A 27,830-nucleotide genomic window follows, 5' to 3' on the forward strand; every position below is an offset into this window, starting at 1 on the left:
CTCCCCTTGAAGGCGCAGGTTCGCAGCTTGGGTGTGATCCTGGATTCATCGCTGAGCCTGGACCCCCAGGTTTCAGCGGTGACCAGGGGAGCATTTGCACAGCTTAGGCTCGTGCGCCAGCTGCGCCCGTACCTTGGGAAGTCTGACTTGGCCACGGTGGTACACGCTCTGGTCACATCCCGCCTTGACTACTGCAACGCTCTCTACGTGGGGCTGCCCTTGAAGACGGCCCGGAAGCTTCAGCTAGTCCAGCGCGCGGCAGCCATGTTGTTAACAGGAGCAGGACGCAGGGAGCATACAACGCCCTTGTTGTTCCAGCTCCACTGGCTGCCGATTTGCTACCGGGCCCAATTTAAGGTGCTGGTGTTATCCTACAAAGCCCTAAACGGTTCCGGCCCAAAGTACCTTGCGGACCGCATCTCGGCCTATGAGCCCACGAGGACCTTGAGATCATCTGGGGAGGCCCTTCTCTCGATCCCGCCTGCCTCACAGGCACGCCTGGCGGGGACGAGAGAGCGGGCCTTCTCGGTGGTGGCCCCCCGGCTGTGGAACTCCCTCCCTGCTGAAATTAGACAGGCGCCCTCCCTTATGGCCTTTCGTAAGGGCCTGAAAACATGGCTTTTCGAGATGGCCTTCAACTGAGTGCTATGTTATTGGAAATGACGACCGGAATGGATTACGACTACGAGATTGATTATGATCCCATGACAAGACGAAGCGGATTTTTAGTATAATTAGATGTTGTGTATTAGTAATATGTTGTTTTGTTGTCTCGGCTTATTGTAAATTGTCCTCTATGTGCTGTACACCGCCACGAGTCGCCCTAGGGCTGAGAGCGGCGGTTAATAAATGCAAGAAATAAATAATAATAAATAAATATCTGTAGGGAGGGCGTTCCACAGTCGAGGGGCCACCACTGAGAAGGCCCTGTTTCTCGCACCGCCAGGCGTGCCTGTGATACTCATTACATGGGTGTAATGAGTAGTGGATTGTCATCGGTTTTCTTTTTTTTCTCTCCAGATCATCCAGCTCTGCTTGTGTCCAGTTCACAATTCCAGCAGTGTATCGAATGAGGGGGATGGCCCAGGTGTTGACAGCCTTGATCGTATTATTATTATTATCATCATCATTGTCATTTTAAAATCTTCTCTCAGGTAGAAATCACGAAAGAGGAAAACAGGTTTTGGGCACATAATTATGTTGTCTCTGTATTCTTACTTGGTTTGGAAAATGGGAGGGTAAAAAAATCTCAATTCAACTCAATCTCCCCATACCAAACTCATTCAACTTACCCCTTGGCTTCCTTGAAACTGAATCGAAGGCTTCAAGGCCGCTGAGTCCTTTAAAGAGAAAAAAGGAGAAAAGGAACATTAAGTTGGGCCATAGCAGGAACATTTAGTTTATGGATTGATCACAAATGAGAGGGGAATTAAACCATGCTCGAATGGCAAAATCAAACTGAAACAATGGCTTATTCTTATCTCACATCGCTGATGATCGTGTCATCACCACCCAAGCAGGAGTTTTGAAATGGTTGAAGAGAAGCTCTCCAAAGCTTTAGGTATCCTTAATGCCCATTAAAACTAGCTGATTCCTAATCCATCTAAAACACAGATATGTGCTTTCCATCTTAAGAACAGACAAGCTTCTTGAGCTCTGAGGAACAGCAAGGAAGGAATCCCACTGGAGCATTGCAGCACACCAAAATATTTGGGAGTTACCTTGGACCGTGCTCTGACCTAAAAGAAGCATTGCTTGAATATCAAGCAAAAGTGGGTGCGTATCATACGAAAGCTGACTGGCACAACCTGGGGATCACAACCAGACACAGTTAAGACATCTGCCCTTGCGCTTAGCTACTCTCTAAAACAGTGGGTGTGACTCTTAATGAGACATGTTGCATTATCACAGAATGTATACGTCCTACACCACTGAAGAAATTATACTGTGTAGCCGGTACTGCACCACCTGACATCCGTCAGGAAGCAGCAGCCAATAATGAAAGGACCATCTCCAGCCCATTCCTTGTTCAGCTATCAGTCAGCACACCAACACCTTAAATCAAAAAATAGTTTTCTAAGATCTACAGAGATACTCGTAAGAACACCAAAGCAAGCAAGAGTCCAAAAGTGGCAGGCTAAAACCCATAACCTCAATTAGTAGCTGATACTGAATGAGAGACTCCCTCTTGGGCACACAGAAGACTGGCCAACTTGGAAGGTGCTGAACAGACTGCGGCCTGGCACCACGAAATGCAGAGCCAACCTTAAAAAATGGGTCCTCAAAGTGGAGTTTATGACATGTGAGTGCAGAGAACAAACCACAGACCAACTATTACAATGCAACCTGAGCCCTGCCACATGCACAATGGAGTAACACCAGAGGCACTCCAAGTGGCCAGCTACTGATCAAAGGACATTTAGGATAATGTCAAGTTTTTTAACTTTGTGTGTATGTGTGTTTTCAAAAATACATTACAACTGTACCTTCGGTTCGCTTCTGATATGATAAATAAAACAATTCTTATTCTTTGGACGGTGATTTCCAAAGCCTTGTAACACTAGAAATCATATTCAATTCGGAGCCTTTCTCCCTATACATCGCCCTGTGTGCTTTCCAACCACCTTTAGGGACTACGGATATGAAAGTCGCAACTGAGGCAAGTAGCACAGGTGTTCAAACCCTCAGAAACAGACTAATGGCCCACCGCTGTGTTGCCGAGATGCTGGGAGGGTGATAAAATAACAAGCAATAAGGAAAAACCTAATAAATCTCATTCTAAATCAAGGAAGGAGCAACAAGTCTTTCTGAAATAGCCTCCTTTTCTTGGCCGCTTCTCCTTTTCACAGCCCAGCTTCCAACCCGCATTAATCAGGGTTTCAGTTTCCAAGAGAGCACCAAAGGTTTCTGAAAATCCTACACTCGACTCCACTCCGCTTTCTGAACTTTTCTCACAACCAAAAGTTCACAGGAACCGAGATGCAAAGCTGGAGGTGGAAAATGTGTACATTCAGCACCAAGATTACCTCCAGGCTATGAACCCAGTTTCAAAACAGCTGCCTTCCCCTGCAACAAAACAACAGGGCAATATCTTTTCCCGTGGTGTTTTTCTTATCAAGGTTTCTTCAGAGGTGTGCCTTGCCTTGCTCAAAGGCTGAGAAAACATATCCCAATCCCTCCAAGATTTTGGTCGCATGGATCCCTCAGGTCATTAGGAAGAATTGTTTAAGTGAGCTCTTGGATCCTGCCCCTTTCCTGGTAGACCAGCATCAGGTGGTATCTACTGACTTCTCAAAACGGAACATCTTGATGGGTGAATTCAATAGTGTTGCACTCCAGGTCTGGGAACACCTATGACCACAGCTCCGCACAAGAATCCAGAATATAAGCAAACAGTTTATTGTAGAAACACATACAAAGCATAGGAAATAATCTGGAATAAAGAAAGTAGATATATAATCCAAAAAGATTTGGCAATAAGTGCTAATCCAACAAGAATCCAAATGTCTCTTATACATTCAAAGGTAATACAGTCCAGGAATAGCCCAAAGTCACAAGAACAGCTTAAGTCCACAAGCAAAAGCTATACTTAGTAACACTTGAACAGGAACCCCAAAAACAGGAACATATACTTGAAGCCAAAGCCAAGGCTTGACTTGAAACCAAAAACCAGAGAACTCAGGCCTAGCTTCTAACATGAATGCTACGTTGCCTGAACTAACACTTAGGTTAGTTCAGGTTAGTTCAACTTGCTAATTGATAGACACCCATTAAGTCATTTCTTTTCCCACAAATTTTCTCCCCAACTTTCCCACATAATCATTCAGACCTATGATGTCCATTGTCTGCTCTGATCTGTAAACAAAAACTTCCATAGCTCCAGGTGTTTTGTTTTTTTCTGGGCGCCTTCAGTATCAGTTCTTTGCCTGACTCCTTATTTAATGTTGTTTCTGGCACCCTTGAAGCTCTGCACTTTCCGAGTCAGATTTCTCACGAATAGAGACATCATTCCCTTGACTTGAATCTTCATCACTTCGAGCCCCAGGAAATCCTACAAGCAATCCCATAATCCTTCAGCCTCAAGAGCCTCAGGCTGATCTACATAGATAGGAAACCCACCCCAAACACAGGCGATGGGAACTATGGTGGCACCCCAACCGACCAAACCTGGACAGTCATATTGGATGCCATCTTAGTTCATTTCAGCGAAGGAGAAAGGCAGGTCAGAGAGATCCAGGTCTGAGTCAAATAGCAAAGGGGAAAGGCGGAACGGATAAAATGGGGTGCTATCTGGCTTTATGGGATCACATTACAAGCAAATTCTGAAACCAAAGAGTATGGCAGCGGTCCAAAAAGCCAGTGTGAGAAAAGAAATATTTTGGTTGGACCTCATTTGGAATAATCCTGTGTCCAGTTCTGCAAAGAGTGACCTCAGGACTAAAAGCACTAACTTTGAAGGCAGCAGTCTTTAAATACAAGCTATCTTTCAGGAGGGTTTGAATTGTGTCTTCCTGCCTAGAAAATGGGGTTGGATTAGATGAATTTCAGGGTGCCTTCCAACTCCTTAAGTTTCTGTGCTTGCTTCAAATTCTGCTCTAAAGGAGCCGAAGATCAACCCTTCAAGCCATATTTGTGCCTGAAAACTCAATGTACTATGAAGAAAAATCCAAGGGACTCAAGTTGCATAACAGCATCCAGAAACCCTTAGCAACCACCCTCCTCCTTTTAGACATAAATCAGAGGCAGATCTGAAAATTTGATGGGATCCAAGCAACACCGTTTTCATCCAAAATGCCACTTGAAGGCAGGATTAACCTGCTCCTCATAATTATATGCTCTCAGTGTCAATAAATGTTCAAGCTCTCATACATAAATACAACTGGGATAACAAGGTGCTGGTACTATCCTACAAAGCCCTAAACGGTTCCGGCCCAAAATACCTCGTAGACCGCATCTCGGCCTACGAGCCCACGAGGACCTTGAGATCATCCGGGGAGGCCCTCCTCTCGGTCCCGCCTGCCTCACAGGCACGTCTGGCGGGGACGAGAGAGCGGGCCTTCTCGGTGGTGGCCCCCCGGCTGTGGAACACCCTCCCTGCTGAAGTTAGGCAGGCGCCCTCCCTTATGGCCTTTCGTAGAAGCCTGAAAACATGGCTTTTCGAGCGGGCCTTCAACTGAGTGCCACACTATAGGAAATGACGACTGGAATGGACTATGACTATGAAATTGATATGACCCCAGGATATGACGAAGCGGATTTTTAGTATAGTATATGTTAGTAGTAGTAGATTGTTGAGTACTGTCCTGATTTATTGTAAACTGTCTTTTCTATGTTGCTGTTCACCGCCACGAGTCGCCTCAGGGCTGAGAGTGGCGGTCAATAAATGCAAGAAATAAATAAATAATAATAAATAAGGTTCTCAAAGAAAGAACACATTTCCAAACCACAAATATTTTGGACTTCATTGGAATTTTGGACCATCATAAGCACAAAGTCTGAAGGTTTGTTTTATACACTGTGGGGGGAAAGTATGTACGTTGAAGCCAAAAACAAAGGAACTGCACATCCCTCCCCCCCCCCCCCAAGTTTGGAGTAGGCTGAATAAGGAAATCATCAGTCCTTAATGTTGTGAATTCTGTAGCAGTCACAGGACAACATGGCTGCCAGAAACCTCCATACTAGCTCAGTAACATAAACCAATATCACTTGGCAATGGATAGATGTGTGTCAAAGGTGACCGAAAGAGAGATGGTCAGACATTCTAGGTTCAGGCTGGTTAAAAGAGGAAAGGGATCCTGCAAACTGAGGAAATGGCTGGGTCATTTCTCAGCGGTGACTGAGTCACCGGTCACTAATGTGCCTCAATGATGGATCAAGAAGCAAAGCTATGACCACAAGACAGAACCAGGCCATTGTTTCACATACAGAATTTGAACCCTTGCCTCCTTTGTGGATAGAAGAAAACTCCTCATCCCTGAGGCAATAAATATTCTGAATTTAGGGCAGGAGGGGTCCTACAAGGCCAAAATATGGGATGAGAAGCCAAATTTCCAAGTTGAGGGAAGGAATAAGGTGCATCTATGCTGTCCGTTGAATGCGGTTTGGCATCACTTTCCTCCCAATAGAATCCTGGGAAGAACAACAATAGAACTGCAAAGACTCTGGCACAAGCCAGTAAATGCGACCCTAATTGTGATTGGCACACTGGGTGCAGTGCCTAAAGACCTTGGCCTGCACTTAAAAACAATCAATGCTGACAAAATTACTACCTGTCAGTTGCAAAAGGCCACCCTACTCAGATCTGCATGCATTTTTCACCAATACATCACACAGTCCTAGACACTTGGGATCAAATACAAAAAGCCAGCACAGTGATCTTGTTTTGCTGTGTTATGTATATATTATTATTGTTTTTGTTACTATTTAGTGAGTTAACCAGAACTCAGGCAACCAGAACAAGGCTGGGTTGAGAAAGTCCTGTGGTGCAGAAAAGGACTTTCTTTTATTATTACTTATAATCCTACTTATAATTAAATTGCACTTACTTATAATCCTACATATCTCCTGCCACATCAGCACGTTTAATCTTGTACCCACTTCCTGGCCTGTCCCAGTTTTATAATGTCTTGACGTCTCGGTGTATTGTTATTGTTTATTCTGCTTAACTGTCTTTAATTTGCTTTAGGTATTGTATTGTAGTATTGTGTTTGAGGCCTTGGCCTGTGTAAGCCGCATCGAGTCCTGAGGGAGATGCTAGCGGGGTACAAATAAAATAATAATAATAATAATAATAATAATAATAATAAAGGAGGAAAGATTAAAAGAGATTCCAGACTGGGCACATCTTTTGCCCTGAGAGACACTGGACAGAAGGGAGACCAGTCCGGGAAAGTTTAAGTCTAGGGTGGGGACGGAGTAAAGGAAGCTTCACATTTGGTGGAGGTTGCTCCACCCTCAGCATTTCGGAGAAGCCCTGTCCCGATTCCTTGGCTCGCCAGCTCCAATTCCTTTCTTTGTATATTGGAGGCGTCAAACCTGTCTTAGATTATTGCTGAATTGCAAAATCAAGATGGCCCGTGCCATCATATACCAGACAAATAAACAATCAACTAATTTGAGAATTCTGCGGTACTAAAATACATCAATAAATGGGCCCCAAAGCAAAACAGACCCACCTGCGTAGTATAAATCTCAATTTTAGGAAAACAGCAGGACAAACATATAAGGAGGAAAAGGATTGTGGTGACTAGAGTTACAAGTCTATCAGGCCTCCCACAGCTTCAAGGGACGGCAAACCAATCTAGAGGCAAACGGGTCCCAGGAAAAGGCTACCAAATCCAGGATTGGGCCTCAGCCCTGCTGTGGTAGCCCCTTCTAAGCCAAAAGTCTTCTCTGAGACCTCGCAGTGGCCATTTTTATCCCAGCCCTGCAGAAAAAGCAGTGTTAGCATCTATATAAATAAAAATGTCATGTTTGTTTGTGGGATTAATATAACTCAAAAACAACTGGATGAATAGCCATCAAATTTGGTCACATGACACCTACTAACTCAAGGAATGACCATCACTAAAAAAATGATTTTTTTTCATTTGGGAGTTGTAGTTGGTGGGATTTATAATTCACCTATAATCAAAGAGCATTCTGAACTCCACCAGTGATGGAACTGAACCAAACTCGCATGGCCAACAGAAAATACTGGAAGGGTTTGGTGGGCACTGACCTTGAATTATAGTTTACCTACACCCAGAGAGCACTATGGACTCAAACAATGAAGGATCCTGACAAAAATTGGCACAAATTCTCCTTATGTCCAAATATGAATACAGATGGAGTTTGGGGGAAATAGAACTTGACATTTGTGAGTTGTAGTTGCCGGGATTTATAGTTCACCTACAATCAAAGAGCATTCTGAACCCCACCAACAGTGGAATTGGGCTAGACTTGGTACACAGAACCTTCTCTACCAACAGAAAATACTGTGTTTTCTGGTAATCTTTGGCGATCCTTCTGACACCCCCTTGCACCCCCCCCCCAGGGGTTCTGACCCCCAGATTGAGAAATGCTGCCTTAAGGTCATCCAGTCCAACTCCCTTCACCAGGGCAAGAAAACATAACCAAAGCCCTCCTGACAAATAGCTATCCTGCCATATAGATAGATATATATGATTCACACACACACACGTAAATGACAAATATAGTGTCATAGATTTGAAAAGAACCCCTAAAGAAGAACAATTCTATGTTGCATGTTCCAGAGTAGGCAAACCAGACAATCTCCACATCAACACTGACAAAGAAACAGCAAGAAATACTGTTTACCCACAAGCATAAAGAAATCACATATATTAGAAACCAACACTTTCTCATTACTTTTCCAGATCACTAGACTGGACCACAGCAACGCGTGGCAGGGATAGCTAGTTTCCCAATATTCTTGGATGGAAGCCTGCAAAAGACAGACGGGAAAGGGAAGGCCAACCAAGTCATAAAATGTGGTTTTGTTGGAGGGAGAAGGGGAGGGGGGTTCATGTGTTGCGCTGCGTTTTCTTTTGGATGCTGCTGAAAAAACGACACAAAGTTCACACAACTGGGATGAAGAAGCGCCGTGGCAGTCTACATTATGTATATATTCCTTTCCCTTGCAATTTCATGACAAAGAACGTATCCGGGTGAACCTGGGTACAAACCTCTCTCCCTTCTGGGTTAAAAATAACTCCATTGAAGGAAGGGAAAGGCTCTGGAAGGTTTCAGCATTTGAACCCGGCAGGGTACATGCAAACATGCTTGCTTTTTGAAGCCCACACATTCCGACACCGCTCTAAATTGAGAATAGGACAACCTTTGGCTGAGTCCCAAGAAATCCAAGAAATTGGCATTTACCCACAGTTGGGCAGTTGGTGTTGGGAATACTAATACTACTACTAATAATAATACTTATTAGTTCATGAGGGCAGGAAAGAGGATTGTATAGTGCTAAACTTGCTCCAACAACAACAAAACTCCAATTTTCTCCCAAGCTTGCAAAGGCATGTATATTAAAATTAGTATTATTACAAGAACAGGGTTTGCACCATACATCATCCCCCTTTCCCATTCTCATATTGTTATAAATAACACAAAGACTAGCATAATAACTAGACTGGATGAAAGCTAATGAAGTGTGAGTATCTTGTCTCTCCATCCCACAGAGCCCCCTGTCCACAAAGCTTCCCTTTTGTACTCTTTATCACCCAACTTCACCAGGCTTTTACTCCGTCATTGATAAAACAGCCTTCTTTTGTCAAATCACCCAACAGAACCCCTCTTTATTACCCTATTCAATAGATCCTCCCTTTCTCGCCCCTTAAGGCCTCCAAAAAGCTTCCCTTTATCACCTCACTCCATCCCTATCATTCATAATGCCTATCTCCTACAGGAACTCTATCCTGCTATGAGGGTCTCTCTCCTGCTACAAGACACCTATTTATCACAATACAAGGAGCTCTAGGGGGTTCAAATCCTGGAAACAGGATGAGCTCCTGACTGTCAGCTCTAGCTTCTCAGTTGAGGACATGAGATAACCCCCCCCCCCCCCCGGATGGTAAAACAACCAAGCATCCCCTGGGAACATCCTTGCAGACGGCCAGTTCTCAGACCAGAAGTGACTTGCAGTTTCTCAAGTCTCTCCTGACATGGAAAAAAATCACAATACAAAACCAGTCTCTATCCTGCTATAAGGCCCTTATTTATCACAACACAGAAGCAGACACTCTCCTACTGTAAGGCCCCTATTTATCACAATACAGAACCAGTCTGTCTCCTGCTATAAGGACCCTATTTATCACAATACAGAATCAGTCTCTCTCCTGCTATGTGGGCCCCATTTATCACAATACAAGACCAGTCTCTCTCCAGATATGAGGGCTCGGTTTATCACAAGACAGGACCAATCTGTCCTGCTATAAAGCCCCTATACAGAACCAGTCTCCTGCTATGGGGGCCCTATTTATCACAACACAGGACCGGTCTTCTGCTATAAGGCCCCTATTTTTCACAATACAGAACCACTATCTCTTCTGCTATGAGGATCCTATTTATCACCATATAGAACCAGTCCCATTCCTGCTATGAGGATCCTGTTTATCACAACACAGGACAACTCTCTCTCCTGCTATAAGGCCCCTATTTATCACAACACAGAATCAGTCTCTATCCTGCTATGAGGACCCTATTTATCACAACACAAGACCAGGATCTCTCCTGCTATAAGGCCCCTATTTATTAAAATACGAAACCCGTCTCTCTCCTGCTATGGGGACCCTATTTATCACAATACAGAACCAGTCTCTCTCCTGCTACGAAGCCTTTATCACAGCACAGAAGCAGTCTCTCTCCTGCTGTGAGGCCCCTCTTCTCTGAGTTCCTTCCTCACCTTCCTGGCCCTCTCTCCGCCCTGGTAGGCCTCGAAGGCCCTGAGGGCCGACTCGGTGAGCTTGACGTGGAAGACGGAGAGGCGGAGGCCGCGCCCGAGCCGCCCACAGGACAGCGCGTAGCCCCGCTCCTCCACCAGCGCCGCCATTTTGGCAACAACCGTGCTGGGCCACGCCCCCAGTCCTCATCTGTGAGGCGAGCACGAGAACCACGCCCCCTTTCTTTCCCCCTCTGACGCACCGCACCTTAACGTCACCGCGACGCACAAAACAATCTCGCCTTTGATCGTGCAGCGAGGTGCGCGTCACTTCCGGCCGTGCGTAGTTCCCAATTGGCTCGCCAGCGGGCAATCAGCAAGGAGCGAAAAGAAAGCAACGTGGCCACCTTGGCTGGGGGCAGAGCGGGCAGGTAAGCTCAAGTGTCACTGATACATTTATTATTTGAAATTCTCTTTCAGGTCAAGAGTTAGAATATCTATTTAGTTCTTTTGACAGCAGTCTCGGGTTTCCCACTGTGACGATGTGTAAATTTTATTCCTTTGGTTATGTGTAATTTAAACAGTAGTTTATGGATGGTAAGTATGAAGGAATATAATAATAAATCTTTATTGATTAGTCAATTTTGACCATATCAAAACATGCAAAACATACAAATCATACACATACAGTAAAACCATATATGAATACAAAGCATCATGGCCTACTGGCCTGTCGACCCACTCCTAAATAATTGCGCAACTACAAGATAAAGAGGTTAAAAGATTAAAAATCGATTAATACCTTAAAATAGGGTTAGGGTGGGGGGCATGGGTAGGTAAAACTAGTGGCGTGTCCATATTAAGTTTTTAAGTTTGAGTTTTGTTGATGGCAGCAAGGTCGCCTCTCTCTGCTTCCATCTTCTCATGGATGGCCAGCGCTTTTTGGGTAAAAAGGGTCAATTTTAGAGTTTTTATCTGAACCCTGGAGGAGGATGTGCAATTTCTCCTTATTCTCTAAATGAATATTGTTCTCCAGCAGAGGCTCTAGGTAGTAAGACCGGATCCTGTTGTAGTAGGGACATGAAGGAATATGTTTTGTTGGAGATGGTGGCTTGGCATTAGCTGAGTTGCCATAGCAACTGGGGTGGAGCCAACTGCCTCTTCATGGGGCAGCTGTTTTTGAAAGTCAGTCAGTAAGCCGGTGAGCTACTGAGTAGACTGAGTCTCTGGGTGGAGATTCAGGGAATGTGTCTGTAGCCGGTGTGCTATAGGGAAGACTGAGTCTCTGGGTGGAGATTCAGAGAATGTGTCTGTAGCCAGTGTGCTATAGGGAATTCTGTTAAATAAGCCTTTTAGCTTATTTGTTATATTAGGACAGTTGTCCAGAAGGGTTACATCTGCTTATAGAAACTTCTTGAAGACTGTGCCTGAGACTACTCATGAAACATTACTAATGTAACCAATCAAGATTTGTGCCTCTTGTGAAGAAACAGTTAAACATGTTATACTCCTGTTAAAATAAACTTGTTACTGTTTTCCTCAAGCCTTGCCTGATACAGTTTCTCCTAAGTTGAACAGCCTGCATAAGTAAAGTCAAGCCAGGGACAGTAAACACTGCGCTATCAGATGAATAAGGCCTTCTGTAATTAATAGTCCCTTTATAAAATAGCTCCTAAGCTGATATTGATCGTTGCCCAGCTTTCCTCATAGATTAGGTTGCAGTAAGCTTTAACCACGCTCCTTCACACCCCCCTTCATTTCGATGTGTCCTGACAAATCCTGCGGCTCCTCCACGATAACATGACAACAGCTCCCACAGTGACCCATTTAAGGTGGAATCAGGTGTCAAACAGGGATGTCTCATTGCCCCAATCTTATTTTCCATCTTCATCGCTGTGACACTTGATCTTGTTGATGGGAAGCTTCCCATCTATCGGAAAGATAGCAAGCTATTTAACCTCAGCAGACTGAAAACCAAAACCAAGGACACAACATCTGTTATAGAACTCCAATATGCTGATAATAACGTAATCTGTGTGCATTCAGAAGAAGACCTATAAGCCACTCTAAACCCCTTTGCGGAAGCAGACGAGAAGCTCAGCATCTCATTGAACATTGAGAAAATCAAAGTGCTCTTCCAGCAGGCACCAGCCAATCTTCTGCAAGGCCAGAAATACAGCTTAATGGCGTAACATTAGAAAATGTTGATCATTTTCATTCCCTTGGCAGTCACCTCTCCACAAAAGTCAACATTGAAATACACCACCTGACCTCAGTGAGTGCACCATTTTTCCGAATGAAGCAGAGAGTGGGTTGTTGTAGGTTTTTCCGGGCTATATGACCATGTTCTGGAGGCAATTTTTCTCCTGACGTTTCACCTGAGTCTATGGCAAGCATCCTCAGAGGTAGTGAGGTCTGTTGGAAGTAGGAAAAATGGGTTTATATATACACAACAACCCAGTGATCCCAGCCATGAAAGCCTTCGATGAAGCAGAGAGTGTTTGAGGATCGGGACATCCGTAGGGATACCAAGCTGCTTATTTATAAAGCTATTGTCCTCCCACCCTGTTATATCCCTGCGAAACATGGACTGTCTACAGACGTCTCACTCAACTCCTGTAACAATTCTATCAGTGTTGCCTCTGAAAAATCCTGTAAATCTCTTGAGAAGACAGGCGGACAAATGTCAGCATCTAGAAGAAGCAAAGAAGCAAAGTGATGCTCCTCCGCTGGACCAGCCATGTTGTCCAGATGTCAGATCACCACCTTCCAAAGCAGTTACTATACTCCCAACTCAAGAACAGGAAATGTAATGTTGGGGAACAGATGTTGATAGCCTTGATCGTATTTCTGTCATTTAATTTGCTCTTCAAAACCTTTCTGACTCTTTGGATATATTCTTTGCTGACCACATTTTTCACTTGCCCATGCTTGATATTGTCCAACTGTAGTATGCACAGATATTTATAGGCTTCAGGTTGATTGCACTTTATGGTTTGTCCGTTTGGCATCTCTATACCCTTGCTGTGTGTAATTTTCCCTTTCTTTAATGCCACTGTGGCACATTTGTCTAGGCCGAACTCCATACTGATGTCAGTGCTGAAGATTCTGTGTTGGTCAGTGACTCGATTTCAGTTTCTGATTTCCCAGGAAGCTTTAGATCATCCATGTACAGCAAATGGGAATTTTTTGGTGAATTTCTTGCTGATTGGTAACCTAGGTTTGTTTTCTGTAGAAATACTGACAGTGAGATCATTGCATTGATGAACAGCAGTGGTGACAGTGAGTCACCTTGGAAAATTCCTCTCTTGATATTAACAGCTCTATAGCTTTCATTGCCCACGAACAACTCAGTTTTCCATTGCTTCATTGCATTTTCAGTTAACTTTCTAATATTTTCACAAATCCCGATGATATCTAGTCATTTGATAATCCAACAATGTGGCAGTGAGTCAAATGCTTTTTTGTAATCAATCCAAGTTGTACAGAGGTTTGTTTTTTGGCTTTTGCAATTCTCCAGTATCATTTTGTCAATTAGAAGCTGATCTTTTGTGTCACTACTTCTTTTATTGCCTTTTTGTTCTACTGGTAAGATGTTATTTTCTTCCAAGTAATCCTGGATTTGATCAGCTATTATTCCTGTCAGCAGTTTGAACATTGTAGGCAGACATGTTATTGGCCTGTAGTTTCCTGGTATTATCCCATTTGCCAGATCTTTCTATATCAAATATGTCTTACCAGTTGTTATCCATTTGCTGATGTTTCCAGTTTGCAGCATTTCATTGAATTGTTTGGCCATTTTTGAGTACAGGCTAATCAGATATTTATTTACACCATTTTATACCGCTTTCCTCACCCCTATTTTTTTCTAAAGGTCAGGAGCGAGGGAGCAGATCTTACCTCCTTTGGGAGTGTGTTCCATAGGCAGGGGGCCACAGCCAAGAAGGGCCTGCTCCTTGTCCCCGCCAGCCGCATTTGCGTTGTTGACAAGAGCGAGAGCATGGCCTACCCAGATGATCTTAAATTGCGAGGTGGGACATAGGGGCAGATGCGTTCGGACAAGTAAGTTGGGCCTGAACCATATAGAGCTTTATAGGTCAAAACCAACACTTTGAATTGGGCTCGGAGATGGACCAGCAGCCAATGGAGCTGGCGTAACAGGGGGGTGGTATGCCCCCTGTATGCTGCCCTAGTTAGTAATCTGTCTGCCACTCGTTGAACTAACTGAAGTTTCCGAACCATCTTAAAAGTCAGCCCCACGTAGAGCGCATTGCAGTAATCCATTTGGATTGTAACCAGAGCGGGACCACCATGGCCAGATCAGACTTCCCAAGGTACGGGCGCAGCTGATGCATGAATTTTAACTGTGCAAAAGCTCCCCTGGCCACTGCCGAAACCTGGGGTTCCATGCTCAGTGATGAGTCCAGGATCACTCCCAAGCTGCGAACCTGTGTCTTCAGGGGAAGTGTAACCCCATCCAACACAGGCTGTAACTCTATGCCCTGTTTGGTCTTTCAACTGACCAGGAGGACCTCTGTCTTGTCTGGATTCAATTTCAATTTGCTAGCCCTCACCCAGTCAAACACAGTAGCCAAGCAGCAGTTCAAGGTTTGAACAGCCTCCTTAGTGACAGGTGGGAAGGAGTGACAGATTTGGACATCATCTGCATACAGATAACACCTTACTCTGATACTCCGGATGATCTCCCCCAGCGGCTTCATGTAGATGTTAAATAACATCAGGGATAGTACTGAACCCTGAGGGACTCTGCAAGACAATGGTTGTGGAGTCGAACAGGTGTCACCCAGTAACACCCTCTGAGACCGACCCTCCAGGAAAGACTGGAGCCACTGCAGAGCAGTACCTCCAAGTCCCATTTCTGCAAAGCGTCCCAGAAGGATATTGTGGTTGACGGTATTGAAGGCTGCTGAGATGTCCAGCAGAACTAACAGGGACAAACCCCCCCTGTCTAGCTCCTGGCGTAAATCATCTACTAAGGCGACCAAGGCTATTTCAGTGCCATGTCCCGGCCTAAAGCCAGACTGTGCTGGATCTAGATAATCAGTGTCTACCAAGAACCCCTGGAGTTGCGAAGCCACCACATGTTTCATGACTCTGCCCAAGTAGGGAAGATTGGAGACTAACCGAAAGTTGACTAATTGGGTGGGGTACAGTGATGTTTTTTTCAACAGTGGTTTAATAACAGCCTGTTTTAGGCTGGCTGGAATTTTGCCCTCCTGTAAGAAGGCATTAACCACTACCTTAACCCACTCTGCCAAACCCTCTCTGGAATCTTTTATCAGCTAGGATGGGCAGGGGTCTAGGATGCATGTGGTAGGCCTTGCTTCTCCAAGGATTTTGTCCACATCCTCGAGCTGAACCAATTGAAAAGAATCCATTAAAACCAGACAAGCAAGTGCTCTTGTTACATCCGCAGATACTGCTCTTAACGTTGTGTCGAAGTCAGAACAGATTAGTTCAACTTTGTCCGCAAATAACTGAGCAAATGCTTCACAGCGATCTGCCGAGTTGTCAGGGATCTCGCTCTGAGGCGGATTTAATAGTCCTCTGAGAACTCAGAACAGCTCAGCCGGACGGTTCTTAGTGGACGCAATATTGGCTGCAAGAAATGTTTTTTGTGCAGCCTTTATTGCCGCGTCATAGCTCCTTAAAAAGGAATCTAGACGTTCTTGGACTGACCCGCTACGCTTCCACCACCACATGCGCTCTAGCCACCTCTTCTTTCGCTTCATTGCTGCCAGCTCCTCAGTGAACCAAGGAGCCGGTTTAACTCAGTTACTCGAGAGGGGGTGTTCTGGAGCAATTGTGTCTATAGCCCTGGTCATCTCCCTATCCCAGAGAAAGACCAGAGGCTCAACAGGGTCACTTACCGAGAAGGCGGGAAAATCCCCAAGAGCTGTCAGAAAACCATTTGGATTCATAAGTCTCCTGGGGCGGACCATTTTAATGGGTCCACCACCCTGCAGAGGTAGGAAGGCGCAATAAGTCTATACCTGATCAGGTGGTGGTCAGTCCATGGCAATGGAGCAGTGGATAACTCCTCCACCCCACCACCTTCTTCCCATCCCTGACAGAAAATCAGATCCAGCCTGTGTCCAGCACTGTGGGTGAGACCTGATGCTAATTGGGACAGGCCCATGGTTGCCATGGCAGCCACGAAGTCCTGAGCCGCTCCTGACAGAGTGGTCTCAGCATGAACATTGAAGTTCCCCACACAATGAGCCATTGAGACTCCAATGCCAGGCCTGAGACTACTCAGGTTAGCTCAGGTAGGGAGACTGTAGTGCAGCGAGGTGGTCGATACACTGAATTCCTATCCTGTCCCGGTGACCGACCTTCAGGCCAACACACTCAAACGTGGCAGACTGCGGGATGGGGCACCTGGTCAGGGGGATGGAATCCTTATAGACAATTGCGACTCCCTCTCCCCGCCCTCCTGGTACTGCACGGAGTAACCTGGTGGACAAAGCTGGGAAATATTGGCCCCGCCCACGGGCTATTTATACCAGGGGAAGGGGGTGTGGCCTAGCTGTCATTCCTTTTGCTTTTAGAAGGTTCTGAATGCTGCTACGCAGGCGCAGAGAATACCAAATGTATGATTCGCAGTGACTACGACAGGAAAAGGCAGAAGACAAGATGGAAGTGTCTACTACTCCCTTCTGTCTTCGCTCTGGCCAGAGGAGCGGTTGGTGACAGAAGGGGGAGGGGCCTATCAAGTGATGATATAGGCAGAAGACAAGATGAAAGTGTCTTCACTCTGACTAGAGCAGCCATTGGTGACAGAAGGGGGAGGGGACTCTCAAGTGATGATATAGGCAGAAGACGAGATGGAAGTGTCTTCTGCTCCCTTCTGTTTTCGCTCTGACCAGAGCAGCCATTGGTGCCAGAAGGGGGAGGGGACTCTCAAGTGATGATATAGGCAGAAGACAAGATGGAAGTGTCTTCTGCTCCCTTCTGTCTTCGCTCTGGCCAGAGCAGCCATTGGTGCCAGAAGGGGGAGGGGCCTCTCAAGTGATGATATGGGCAGAAGATGAGATGGAAGTGCCTTCTGCTCCCTTCTGTCTTCGCTCTGGCCAGAGCAGCCATTGGTGCCAGAAGGGGGTGGGGCCTCTCAAGTGATGATGGAAGAAACGTGGTTTTAAAAATGGAATTTCCCCAATGCCCATATGTCATGATTTACTGCCATATTGGCCTATTTCTGCAATAGGCCTATGTTCACAGAAAATGCTGATTGTTTGAGAAATCACTGCTCCAAAGAAGTTTACTATTCAGGGATAACAACATATCCGGACAAAACCAGCTAGCTGTTGGCTAGTTAGAACCCTCAAGTTTCCCAGTCGCTCTGAAGCCATGTTTGCAACAGACTAACAGATAAGATACTGTCATGGTCAGAGAACAATGGACTATAGTTATGTTATAGTTGTGCCATTGTTAGGATCCCACATGTGTTATAATGTCAATCAAAATAATAAACAACTAATGAACAACTGCATAGCTAGCTTACAGCAATGTAATGATTTGTCTTTTGGAACCAATGAAAATGTATATTCCATCTATATCTTCTATATCTATGTATATAATAAAGGTGAAAGTTTGTATGCGGCGGACAAAAGTGTGGCGGTGCGACGGGAGGAGTATGTGCCAGCGTTTTGATTGGCCAGCCTGAAAGTTCCAACATTCTGATTGGCTGCCCCAGTGGTGCTATTTGCATATGGTCTCTGATTGGCCAGCTTCAATAGGAGCCCCTGGTGGAGAAAAGAGTTCATGGCAGAAACGGGGACATGAGAAGGAAATTTGCATATGGTCTCTGATTGGCCAGCCTCAATTCCAAGATTCCGAGATGACAAAGAGAGGAAAGGAAAAGGCCGGGGGCTGGGTCAGACAATTACCAATACAGACGACACTTGGCACACAGAGCGCCCATGACCCACTCGACATCCTACTGCAGTTTGGAGGAGGATGAACCATGGATGATGGGACTTGCAGTACCATCACTCACTTTCTGAGACCGCTGTTAACCTCATCCAATGACTGATCAGGACCAAACCTGGCACATAGACCTCTCATGACCCACTTTACGTCCTGGTGTGGTTTGGCCGGGGATGGACCATGTATTATGGGACTTGCAGTACCTTTGCTCAATTCTTGAGACCACTGCAACCCTCATCCAAGTATGTGGAGGACAAAAGTGTGGCGGTGCGGCTGTGTATGTGCCAGCATTCTGCCAGCATTCTGATTGGCCAGCCTGATGGGACATGCAGTACCGTCACTCATTTCCTGAAACCACCGTGACATTCATCCAAATACCAATAAAGACCAAACTTGGCACTGAGAGCCCCCATGGCCAACTCAACATTCTGGTGGTTTGAGGGAGACTATGGATGATGGGACTTGCAGTTCCTTAACTCACTTTCTGAGACTGCTGTGACCCTCATCCAATGACTGATCAAGACCAAACTTAGCACACAGAGCCCCCATGACCCTCTCTCCACCCTAGTGCAGTTTGGAGGACGATGGACCACAGACGATGGGACTCACAGTACCTTCACTAACTTCCTGAGACCACTGCGAGACATATAAATAACTGATCAAGACCAACCTTGATACACAATTCCTTTCTCTAATATTCTGGGCAGTGCCGGGTCCCCAAGCTAGTCTATATCTATCTATATCTATCTATATCTATCTATATCTATATCTATATCTATATATATAATAAAAGTCAAAACTTGTATGCGGCGGATGTGTGGCGGTGTATGTGCCGGCTTTCTGATTGGCCAGCCTGAAAGTTCCAACGGGGACTCTGTGTGCCAAGTTTGGTCTTGATCAGTCATTGGCAAGGGTCTCAGTGGTCTCAGGAAGTGAGTGAAGTGACTGCAAGTCCCATCATCCATTGTCAAATTCTTCCAAACCACACCAGGATGTAGACCCACTCTACATCCTGCTGCAGTTTTGGAGGAGGGTTGACCATGGATGATGGGACTTGCAGTACGTTTACTCACTTACCGAAACCACTGCAACCCTAATCCAATGACTGATCAAGACCAAACTTAGCACACAAAGCCCCCATGACCCACTCTACATCTTGGTGCAGTTTGGAGGAGGACAGACCGTGGATGATGGGACTTCAAGTACCTCCACTCCCTTTCAAAGATTGCTGCAACTCTCATCCAATGACTAATCTAGACCAAACTTAGCACACAGAGCCCCCGTGACCCACTCTACATCCTGCTGCAGTTTTGGAGGAGGGTTGACCATGGATGATGGGACTTGCAGTATGTTTACTCACTTACTGAAACCACTACGACCCTAATCCAATGACTGATCAAGACCAAATTTGGCACACAGAGCCCCTATGACCCACTCTATATCCTGCTGCTGTTTGGAGGAGGATGGACCATAGATGATGGGACTTCAAGTTCCTGCACTCACTTCCTGAAAACAATGCAGCCATTATCCAATGACCAATAAAGACCAAACTTGGCATACAGAACTGCCATTACCCACTTTCTCTAATAACCCGGGCAGCGCCGGGTCCCCAAGCTAGTATATAATAAAAGTCAAAACTTGTATGCGGAGGACAAAAGTGTGGCGGTGTATGTGCTCGCTTTCTGATTGGCTGCCACTGTGGTCTCTGATTGGCCAGCCTGAAAGTTCAAAGATTCCGATTGGCTGGGCAGCGGTGCTATTTGCATATGGTCTCTGATTGGCCAGCTTCAAGAGGAGCCCCTGGTGGAGAAAAGAGTTCATGACAGAAACGGGGACATGAGAAAGAAATTTGCATATGGTCTCTGATTGGCCAGCCTCAATTCCAAGATTCCGAGATGACAAAGAGAGGAAAGGAAAAGGCCAGAGGGGGGTGAGTCAGGCAATTACCAATACAGACGACACTTGGCACACAGAGCCTGCAAGACCGACTCGACATCCTACTGCAACCATGGATGATGGGACTTGCAGTACCATCACTCACATTCTGAGAGCGCTGTTAACCTCATCCAATGACTGATCAGGACCAAACTTGGCACATAGACCTCTCATGACCCACTTTACGTCCTGGTGCGACTTGGAGGAAGATGCACCATGGATGATGGGACTTGCAATACCTGCACTCCCTTCCTAAAACCATTATAACTGCCAACAATGATGGATCAGGACCACAATTTACACAGAGAGCCCACATAACCCACTCTACATCCAGGTGTGGTTTGGAAGAATTTGACAATGGATGATGGGACTTGCAGTCACTTCACTCACTTCCTGAGACCACTGAGACCCTTGCCAATGACTGATCAAGACCAAACTTGGCACACAGAGTCCCCATGACCCACTCTACATCCTGGTATACTTTCGAGGAGGACAGACCATGGATGATAGGACTTCAAGTACCTCCACTCTCTTCCCAAGACTGCTGCAACCCTCATCTAATGTCCGAACAAAACCAAACTTGGCACACAGAGCCCCCATGACCCACTCTACATCCTACTGTGGTTTGGAGTAGGGCATACCATGGATGATGGGACTTGAAGTACCTCTACTCGCTTTCCAAGACTGCTGTGACCCTCAACAATGACTGAACAACACCAAACTTGGCACATAGACCTCTCATGACCCACTTTACGCCATGGTGTGGTTTGACTGTGGATCGAGCATGGATTATGGGACTTGCAGTCTCTTCACTCAATTCCTGAGACCACTGCAACCATCATCCAATTTCCGATAAGAACCCAACTTGGCACACCGGGTCTCCATGATGCACTCTACATCCTGGTGTGGTTTGGAGGATGATGCACCATGTACGGTGGGACTTGCAGTTCCTTCACTCACTTAGTGAAACTACTGAGACCCTCATCCAGTGACTGATGAAGACCAAACTTGGCACACAGAACCCCCATGGCCAACTCAACATTCTGGTGAGGTTTGGGGGAGAACAGACTATGGATGATGGGATTTCAAGTACCTCCACTCACTTCCCAAGACGGCTGTAACCCTCATCTAATGACCAATCAAGACCAAACTTGGCACACAGAGCCCCCATGAGAGACTCTACATCCTGGTGCTGTTTGGAGGAGGATGGACAATGGATGATGGGACTTGCAGTACCTTCACTCACTTCCTGAAACCACCATGACATTCATCCAAATACCAATAAAGACCAAACTTGGCACAGAGAGCCCCCATGGCCAACTCAACATTCTGGTGATGTAGAGGGAGACTATGGATGATGGGACTTGCAGTACCTTAACTCATTTTCTGAGACTGCTGTGACCCTCATCCAATGACTGATCAAGACCAAACTTAGCACACAGGGCCTCCATGACCCTCTCTCCATCCTGGTGCAGTTTGGAGGATGATGGACCACAGACGATAGGACTCACAGTACCTTCACTAACTTCCTGAGACCACTGCGAGCCATATAAATAACTGATAAACACCAGCCTTGATATACAATTCCTTTCTCTCATAACCCGGGCAGCGCCGGGTCCCCAAGCTAGTGATTAATAAAGCTCATTGGGTGTCTTTGGGGCAGTCACTCTTTCTCCTCCCAACCTACCGCACTTGAGGAGGATAGCCATATATGCTGCATTATTGAAGGAAAGATGGGATATTTATGTCAAGAGTAAGTAAATAAATACAACTCCAGATTTCCAAGGTATCTTAAACTTGGTGTATTAAAAATGATAAAAGATGTCAAGTCTAAGTGAGGTTCCCAAAGGGGTTTTTACAAAGAAATGTAGATGGAATTAAACTGTAGTATTTGTATGTAAAATAAAATGTTGAGAACTTTCAGTTGATTCCTTTTGTAGTATTAAACAAAGCTCTGAAAAACCGCTGCACCTTTCATAATTCTTTGGTCACTATGGTTTGGTAATCTGAGAACTATAGAACAAAAAATAGCTTTGTCTATCTCTGGCGATTCTGGGAGCTGAAGACCAAAAAGTAAACTTTCCAAGCTCTGGTATTAAAGGGAAATATAAAACATGGTTATTTGAAGTAAATAAAGTAATTGAAATAAATAAAGGATGTATGTAACTATTAGTGAGTGAGAGTTATATAGAAGGTGGAACATAATGTGGATGGATGTTAATAAACAATGTCTTCCTCTTAGGTTGGTACAATCGCCTGTTTATAAACTTTGGCTTGAGGAGGCATATTTTCTTTTTTGTGCTACAATCTTATTTCCCATCTATGCTGATGGTGATGCTATCATGGGTTTCATTTTGGATTGACCGAAGAGCTGTTTCTGCAAGGGTATCCCTGGGTAAGCTTTCTTCTGAAAATATTTTGCAAAGCTTTTTGGTTAGACAAGATTCATCTGTAGATAACTATGTAAGCATTATTGTAAGTTATCCTCACATTTCTCTCATTAGTGGTAAAAGAAATATAAATTCCTCTTTGCTTTTTCATATGGTACCACAAGGGTTGTGAGCTGCAACAGTATAAGAGGGAGACGATGAACTGTCTGTAGGTTTAATTGACTCAGCATCTCCCATGTAGTCATCAGTGCCAGAAGTAATTTATTGTAAAGTCACTTTTGCCCTGTCTGAAAGGAATGACTGATCTGGCCAAAAAGCTGGTGTTTCTTAGCTTAGTCATAAGTGACACCAGATCATTCTCCACATTGGAAAGCAGACTGTTAATATAAGTAGAGGTAAATATACATTTACCAAATATAGGTCACACATTAAGTGTGTGTGAGATGACTGACACTTTGTATACACAGCAGTGCTGGACAAAGTTACTTTTTAAAGCTGTAATGTGGTTAAAATAAATTTTCCCAACTCTGTTGGATTGTGTCCACTTGCATTGTTTGGAATCAGCAATAGGAAACTTTATTACTGGAAGCTAGGAAATTTAGATTTGTCTGCCACATGGGTCACCTTGGTAAATTAACTGGCAGCTCAAACTTATGTCAGGAGCAGAGTTTTTGGATTCGGTAGATCTGGCACTGGTAAGAATCCCATTATTGCAGTATAAAGGCAATACAGTAGAAGCCCCAACCACACCCCTGTTTACCCTAAGCACTTCTACGGAGTACCTCTGAAGACTGAGGTCCCTTATAGGCATCATGGCTAACAGTGGCAGATCTGTGAACCTGGGAATAGCAACTGTCAGAATCTCATCAGTCACCTACTTGATTTCTCAGGAATCAATATGGCTAATGCTCTGTCCTAAGAACAAGCGTTGTGACACAGTTATTAGTAGAATCTGGCCAGGTTTAATCACTAAAGATTAAAAAGTAAAAGGGGCACTCATAATTCCGGTTCAACAGTATGAGGGCCACATAATTCATATATTAAAGAACAAGACTTTCAAGTTGGAAAATTATATTAATTATCCTAGAGGTCTTAAAGAAATGTTGAATTTTATAGGAGATGACAAGCAAGATCTCTATCAAGTAGTAAGAAAATTTTATCTAAACAGTTTTCCAACATTTTATCCAAAAGGACTTAAAAGATTTTCAGTAAATTTAAGCTAGTCTATATCTATATCTATATCTATATCTATATATATAATAAAGAAGAGTGTTTGTATGCGACGGACAGAGGAGGGAAGTGCGGAGGGCGGAAGTGTATGTGCCAGCATTCTGATTGGCCAGCCTGAAAGTTCCAACATTCTGATTGGCTGCCGCTGTGGTGTATTTGCATATGGTCTCTGATTGGCCAGCTTCAATAGGAGCCCCTGGTGGAGAAGAGGGTTCATGGCAGAAACGGGGCATGACAGAAGGAAATTTGCATATGGTCTCTGATTGGCCAGCCTCAAATCCAACATTCCGAGATGAAAAAGAGAGGAAAGGAAAGGCCGGGGGCTGGGTCAGAACACTCCCAATACAGACCGAAATAGGCACACAGAGCCCCCATCACCCACTCTACATCCTACTGCAGTTTGGAGGAGGATGAACCATGGATGATGGGACTTGCAGTACCACCACTCACATTCTGAGACCGCTGTTAACCTTATCCAATGACTGATCAGGACCAAACTTCACACAGAGACCTCTCATGACCCACTGTACATCCTGGTGTGGTTTGGCCGGGGATGGACCGTGGATTATGGGACTTGCAGTACCATTGCTCAATTCTTCAGACCACTGCAACCCTCATCCAATTACCGATAAATACCAAACTTGGCCCACTGAGTCTCCATGACGCACTCTACATCCAGGTGCAGTTTGAAGGAGGATGCACCATGGACGATGGGACTTGCAATACCTGCACTCCCTTCCTAAGACCATTACAACTGCCAACGATGATGGATCAGGACCACAATTTACACAGAGACCCAGCATGAGCCACTCTACATCCAGGTGCGGTTTGGAAGAATTTGAAAATGGATGATGGGACTTACAGTCACTTCACTCACTTCCTGAGACCACTGAGACCCTCGCCAATGACTCATCAAGACTAAACTTGGCACATGGAGCTTCAATGACCCACTCTACATCCTGGAGCAGTTTGAAGTACGACAGACCATGCATGATGGGACATCAAGTACCTGCACAACCCAAGACTGCTGCAAAACTCATCTAATGACCAATGAAGACCAAATTTGGCACACAGAGCCCCCATGACCCACTCTACATTCTGCTGCAGTTTTGGAGAAGGGTGGACCATGGATGATGGAACTTCCAGTACCTTCACTCACATTCTGAGACCTCTGCAAACCTCATCCAATGACGGATCAAGATCAAACTTGGCACATAGACCTCTCATGACCCACGTTACGTCCTGGTGTTGTTTGGAAAACTTTGGAGATGGATGATGGGACTTGCAGTACCTTTGCTCACTTCCTGAAACCACTGAGACCCTCACCAATGACTAATCAAGACTACACTTGGCACATGGAGCTTCAATGACCCACTCTACATCCTGGTGCAGTTTGGAGGAGGACAGACCATGGATGATGGGACTTCAAGTACCTCCACTCCCTTCCGAAGATTGCTGCAACCCTCTTCTAATGACCAATCAAGACCACACTTGGCACACTGAGCCCCCATGATCCACTCTACATCCTGCTGCAGTTTGAAAGGGGATGGACTTTGGATGATGGGACTTGCAGTACCTTCACTCACTTACTGACACCACTGACACCCTCATCTAATGACTGATAAAGACCAAACGTGGCACACAGAGCCCCCATGACCCACTCTATATCCTGCTGCTGTTTGTAGGAGGATGGGCAATGGATGATGGGACTTCAAGTACCTTCACTCACTTCCTGAAAACAATGCAGCCGTTATCCAAAGTCCAATAAAGACCAAACTTGGCATACAGAACCGCCATTACCCACTTTCTCTAATAACCCGGGCAACGCCGGGTCCCCAAGCTAGTATATAATAAAGAAGAGTGTTTGTATCGGACAGAGGAAGGGCGGCGGGCGGTGTATGTGGCAGCGTTCTGATTGGCTGCCACTGTGGTCTCTGATTGGCCAGCCTGAAATTCCAAGATTCTGATTGGCTGGGCAGCAGTGCTATTTGCATATGGTCTCTGATTGGCCAGCTTCAAGAGGAGCCCCTGGTGGAGAAAAGAGTTCATGACAGAAACGGGGACATGAGAAGGAAATTTGCATATGGTCTCTGATTGGCCAGCCTCAATTCCAAGATTCCGAGCTGACAAAGAGAGGAAAGGAAAAGGCCAGAGGGGGCCGAGTCAGAAAATTACCAATATAGACCACACTTGGCACACAGAGCCTGCAAGACCGACTCGACATCCTACTGCAACCATGGATGATGGGACTTGCAGTACCATCACTCACATTCTGAGACCGCTGTTAACCTCATCCAATGACTGATCAGGACCAAACTTGGCACATAGACCTCTCATGACCTACCTTATGTCCTGGTGTGGTTTGGCCGGGGATGGACCATGGATTATGGGACTTGCAGTACCTTTGCTCAATTCCTGAGACCACTGCAACCCTCATCCAATTACCGATAAAGACCAAACTTGGCACACTGAGTCTCCATGATGCACTCTACATCCTGGTGCAGTTTGGAGGAGGATGCACCATGGACGATGGGACTTGCAATACCTGCACTCCCTTCTTAAGACCATTACAACTGCAAACAATGATGGATCAGGACCACAATTTACACAGAGAATCCGCATGACCCACTCTACATCCTGGTGCGGTTTGGAAGAATTTGACAATGGATGATGGGACTTGCAGTCACTTCACTCACTTCCTGAGACCACTGAGACCCTCACCAATGACTCATCAAGACCAAACTTGGCACACAGAGTCCCCATGACCCTCTCTACATCCTGGTGCACTTTTGAGGACAGACCATGGATGATGGGACTTGAAGTACCTCCACTCCCTTCCGAAGACAGCTGCAACCCTCATCTAATGTCAGATCAAGATCAAACTTGGCACACAGAGCCCCCATGACCCACTCTGCATCCTGCTGCAGTTTGAAGGAGGATCGACTTTGGATGATGGGACTTACAGTACCATCACTCACATTCTGAGGGCACTGTTAACCTCATCCAATGTCTGATCAGGACCAAACTTGCCACATAGACCTCTCATGACCCACTTTACGTCCTGGTGTGTGTTTGGCTGGGGATAGACCATGGATTATGGGATTTGCAGTACTTTTGCGCAATTCCTGAGACCACTGCAACGCTCATCCAATTACCGATAAAGATCAAACTTGGCACACTGAGTCTCCATGATGCACTCTACATCCAGGTGCAGTTTGAAGGAGGATGCACCATGGACGATGGGACTTGCAATACCTGCACTCCCTTCCTAAGACCATTACAACTGCTGACAATGATGGATCAGGACCACAATTTACACAGAGACCCAGCATGACCCACTCTACATCCTGGTGCGGTTTGGAAGAATTTGACAATGGATGATGGGACTTGCAGTCACTTCACTCACTTTCTGAGACCACTGAGACCCTCGCCTATGACTAATCAAGACTAAACTTGGCACATGGAGCTCCAATGACCCACTCTACATCCTGGTGCAGTTTGGAGGAGGACAGACCATGGATGATGGGACTTCAAGTACCTCAACTCCCCAAGACTGCTGCAAAACTCATCTAATGACCAATCAAGACCAAAGTTGGCACACAGAGCCCCCATGACCCACTGTACATCCTGCTGCAGTTTTGGAGAAGGGTGGACCATGGATGATGGAACTTCCAGTACCTTCACTCACATTCTGAGACCTCTGCAAACCTCATCCAATGATGGATCAAGACCAAACTTGGCACATAGACCTCTCATGACCCACGTTACGTCCTGGTGTTGTTTGGAAAAATTTGGAGATGGATGATGGGACTTGCATTACTTTTGCTCACTTCCTAAGACCACTGAGACCCTCGCCAATTACTAATCAAGACTACACTTGGCACATGGAGCTCCAATGACCCACTCTACATCCCGGTGCAGTTTGGAGGAGGACAGAC

The 27,830-nt window shown here is 45.5% G+C and overlaps 1 protein-coding gene across 4 annotated transcripts in view; it reads right to left on the reverse strand.

Annotated features, from left to right (window-relative positions):
• The window catches only part of LOC137095366 (RNA polymerase II elongation factor ELL-like), a 106,531-nt gene extending 95,949 nt beyond the window's left edge, over nt 1-10,582 (reverse strand). For 3 of the 4 annotated variants that reach the window (XM_067461963.1, XM_067461964.1, XM_067461962.1), the window contains exons 1-2: nt 10,412-10,582; nt 1,293-1,340 (exon numbers count right to left, since the gene is read on the reverse strand). In XM_067461963.1, coding sequence (XP_067318064.1) covers nt 1,293-1,340; nt 10,412-10,558 — 195 coding nt within the window. In that variant the 5' untranslated portion in view covers nt 10,559-10,582. Of the gene's footprint in view, nt 1-1,292; nt 1,344-10,411 lie in introns of those variants that run through there. The other variant, XM_067461965.1, reaches the window with a different exon arrangement.
• Between the last annotated feature and the right edge of the window lie 17,248 nt (nt 10,583-27,830).

This window comes from Anolis sagrei, chromosome Y (assembly GCF_037176765.1).
Source record: "Anolis sagrei isolate rAnoSag1 chromosome Y, rAnoSag1.mat, whole genome shotgun sequence".
NCBI classification, from domain to species: domain Eukaryota; kingdom Metazoa; phylum Chordata; class Lepidosauria; order Squamata; family Dactyloidae; genus Anolis; species Anolis sagrei.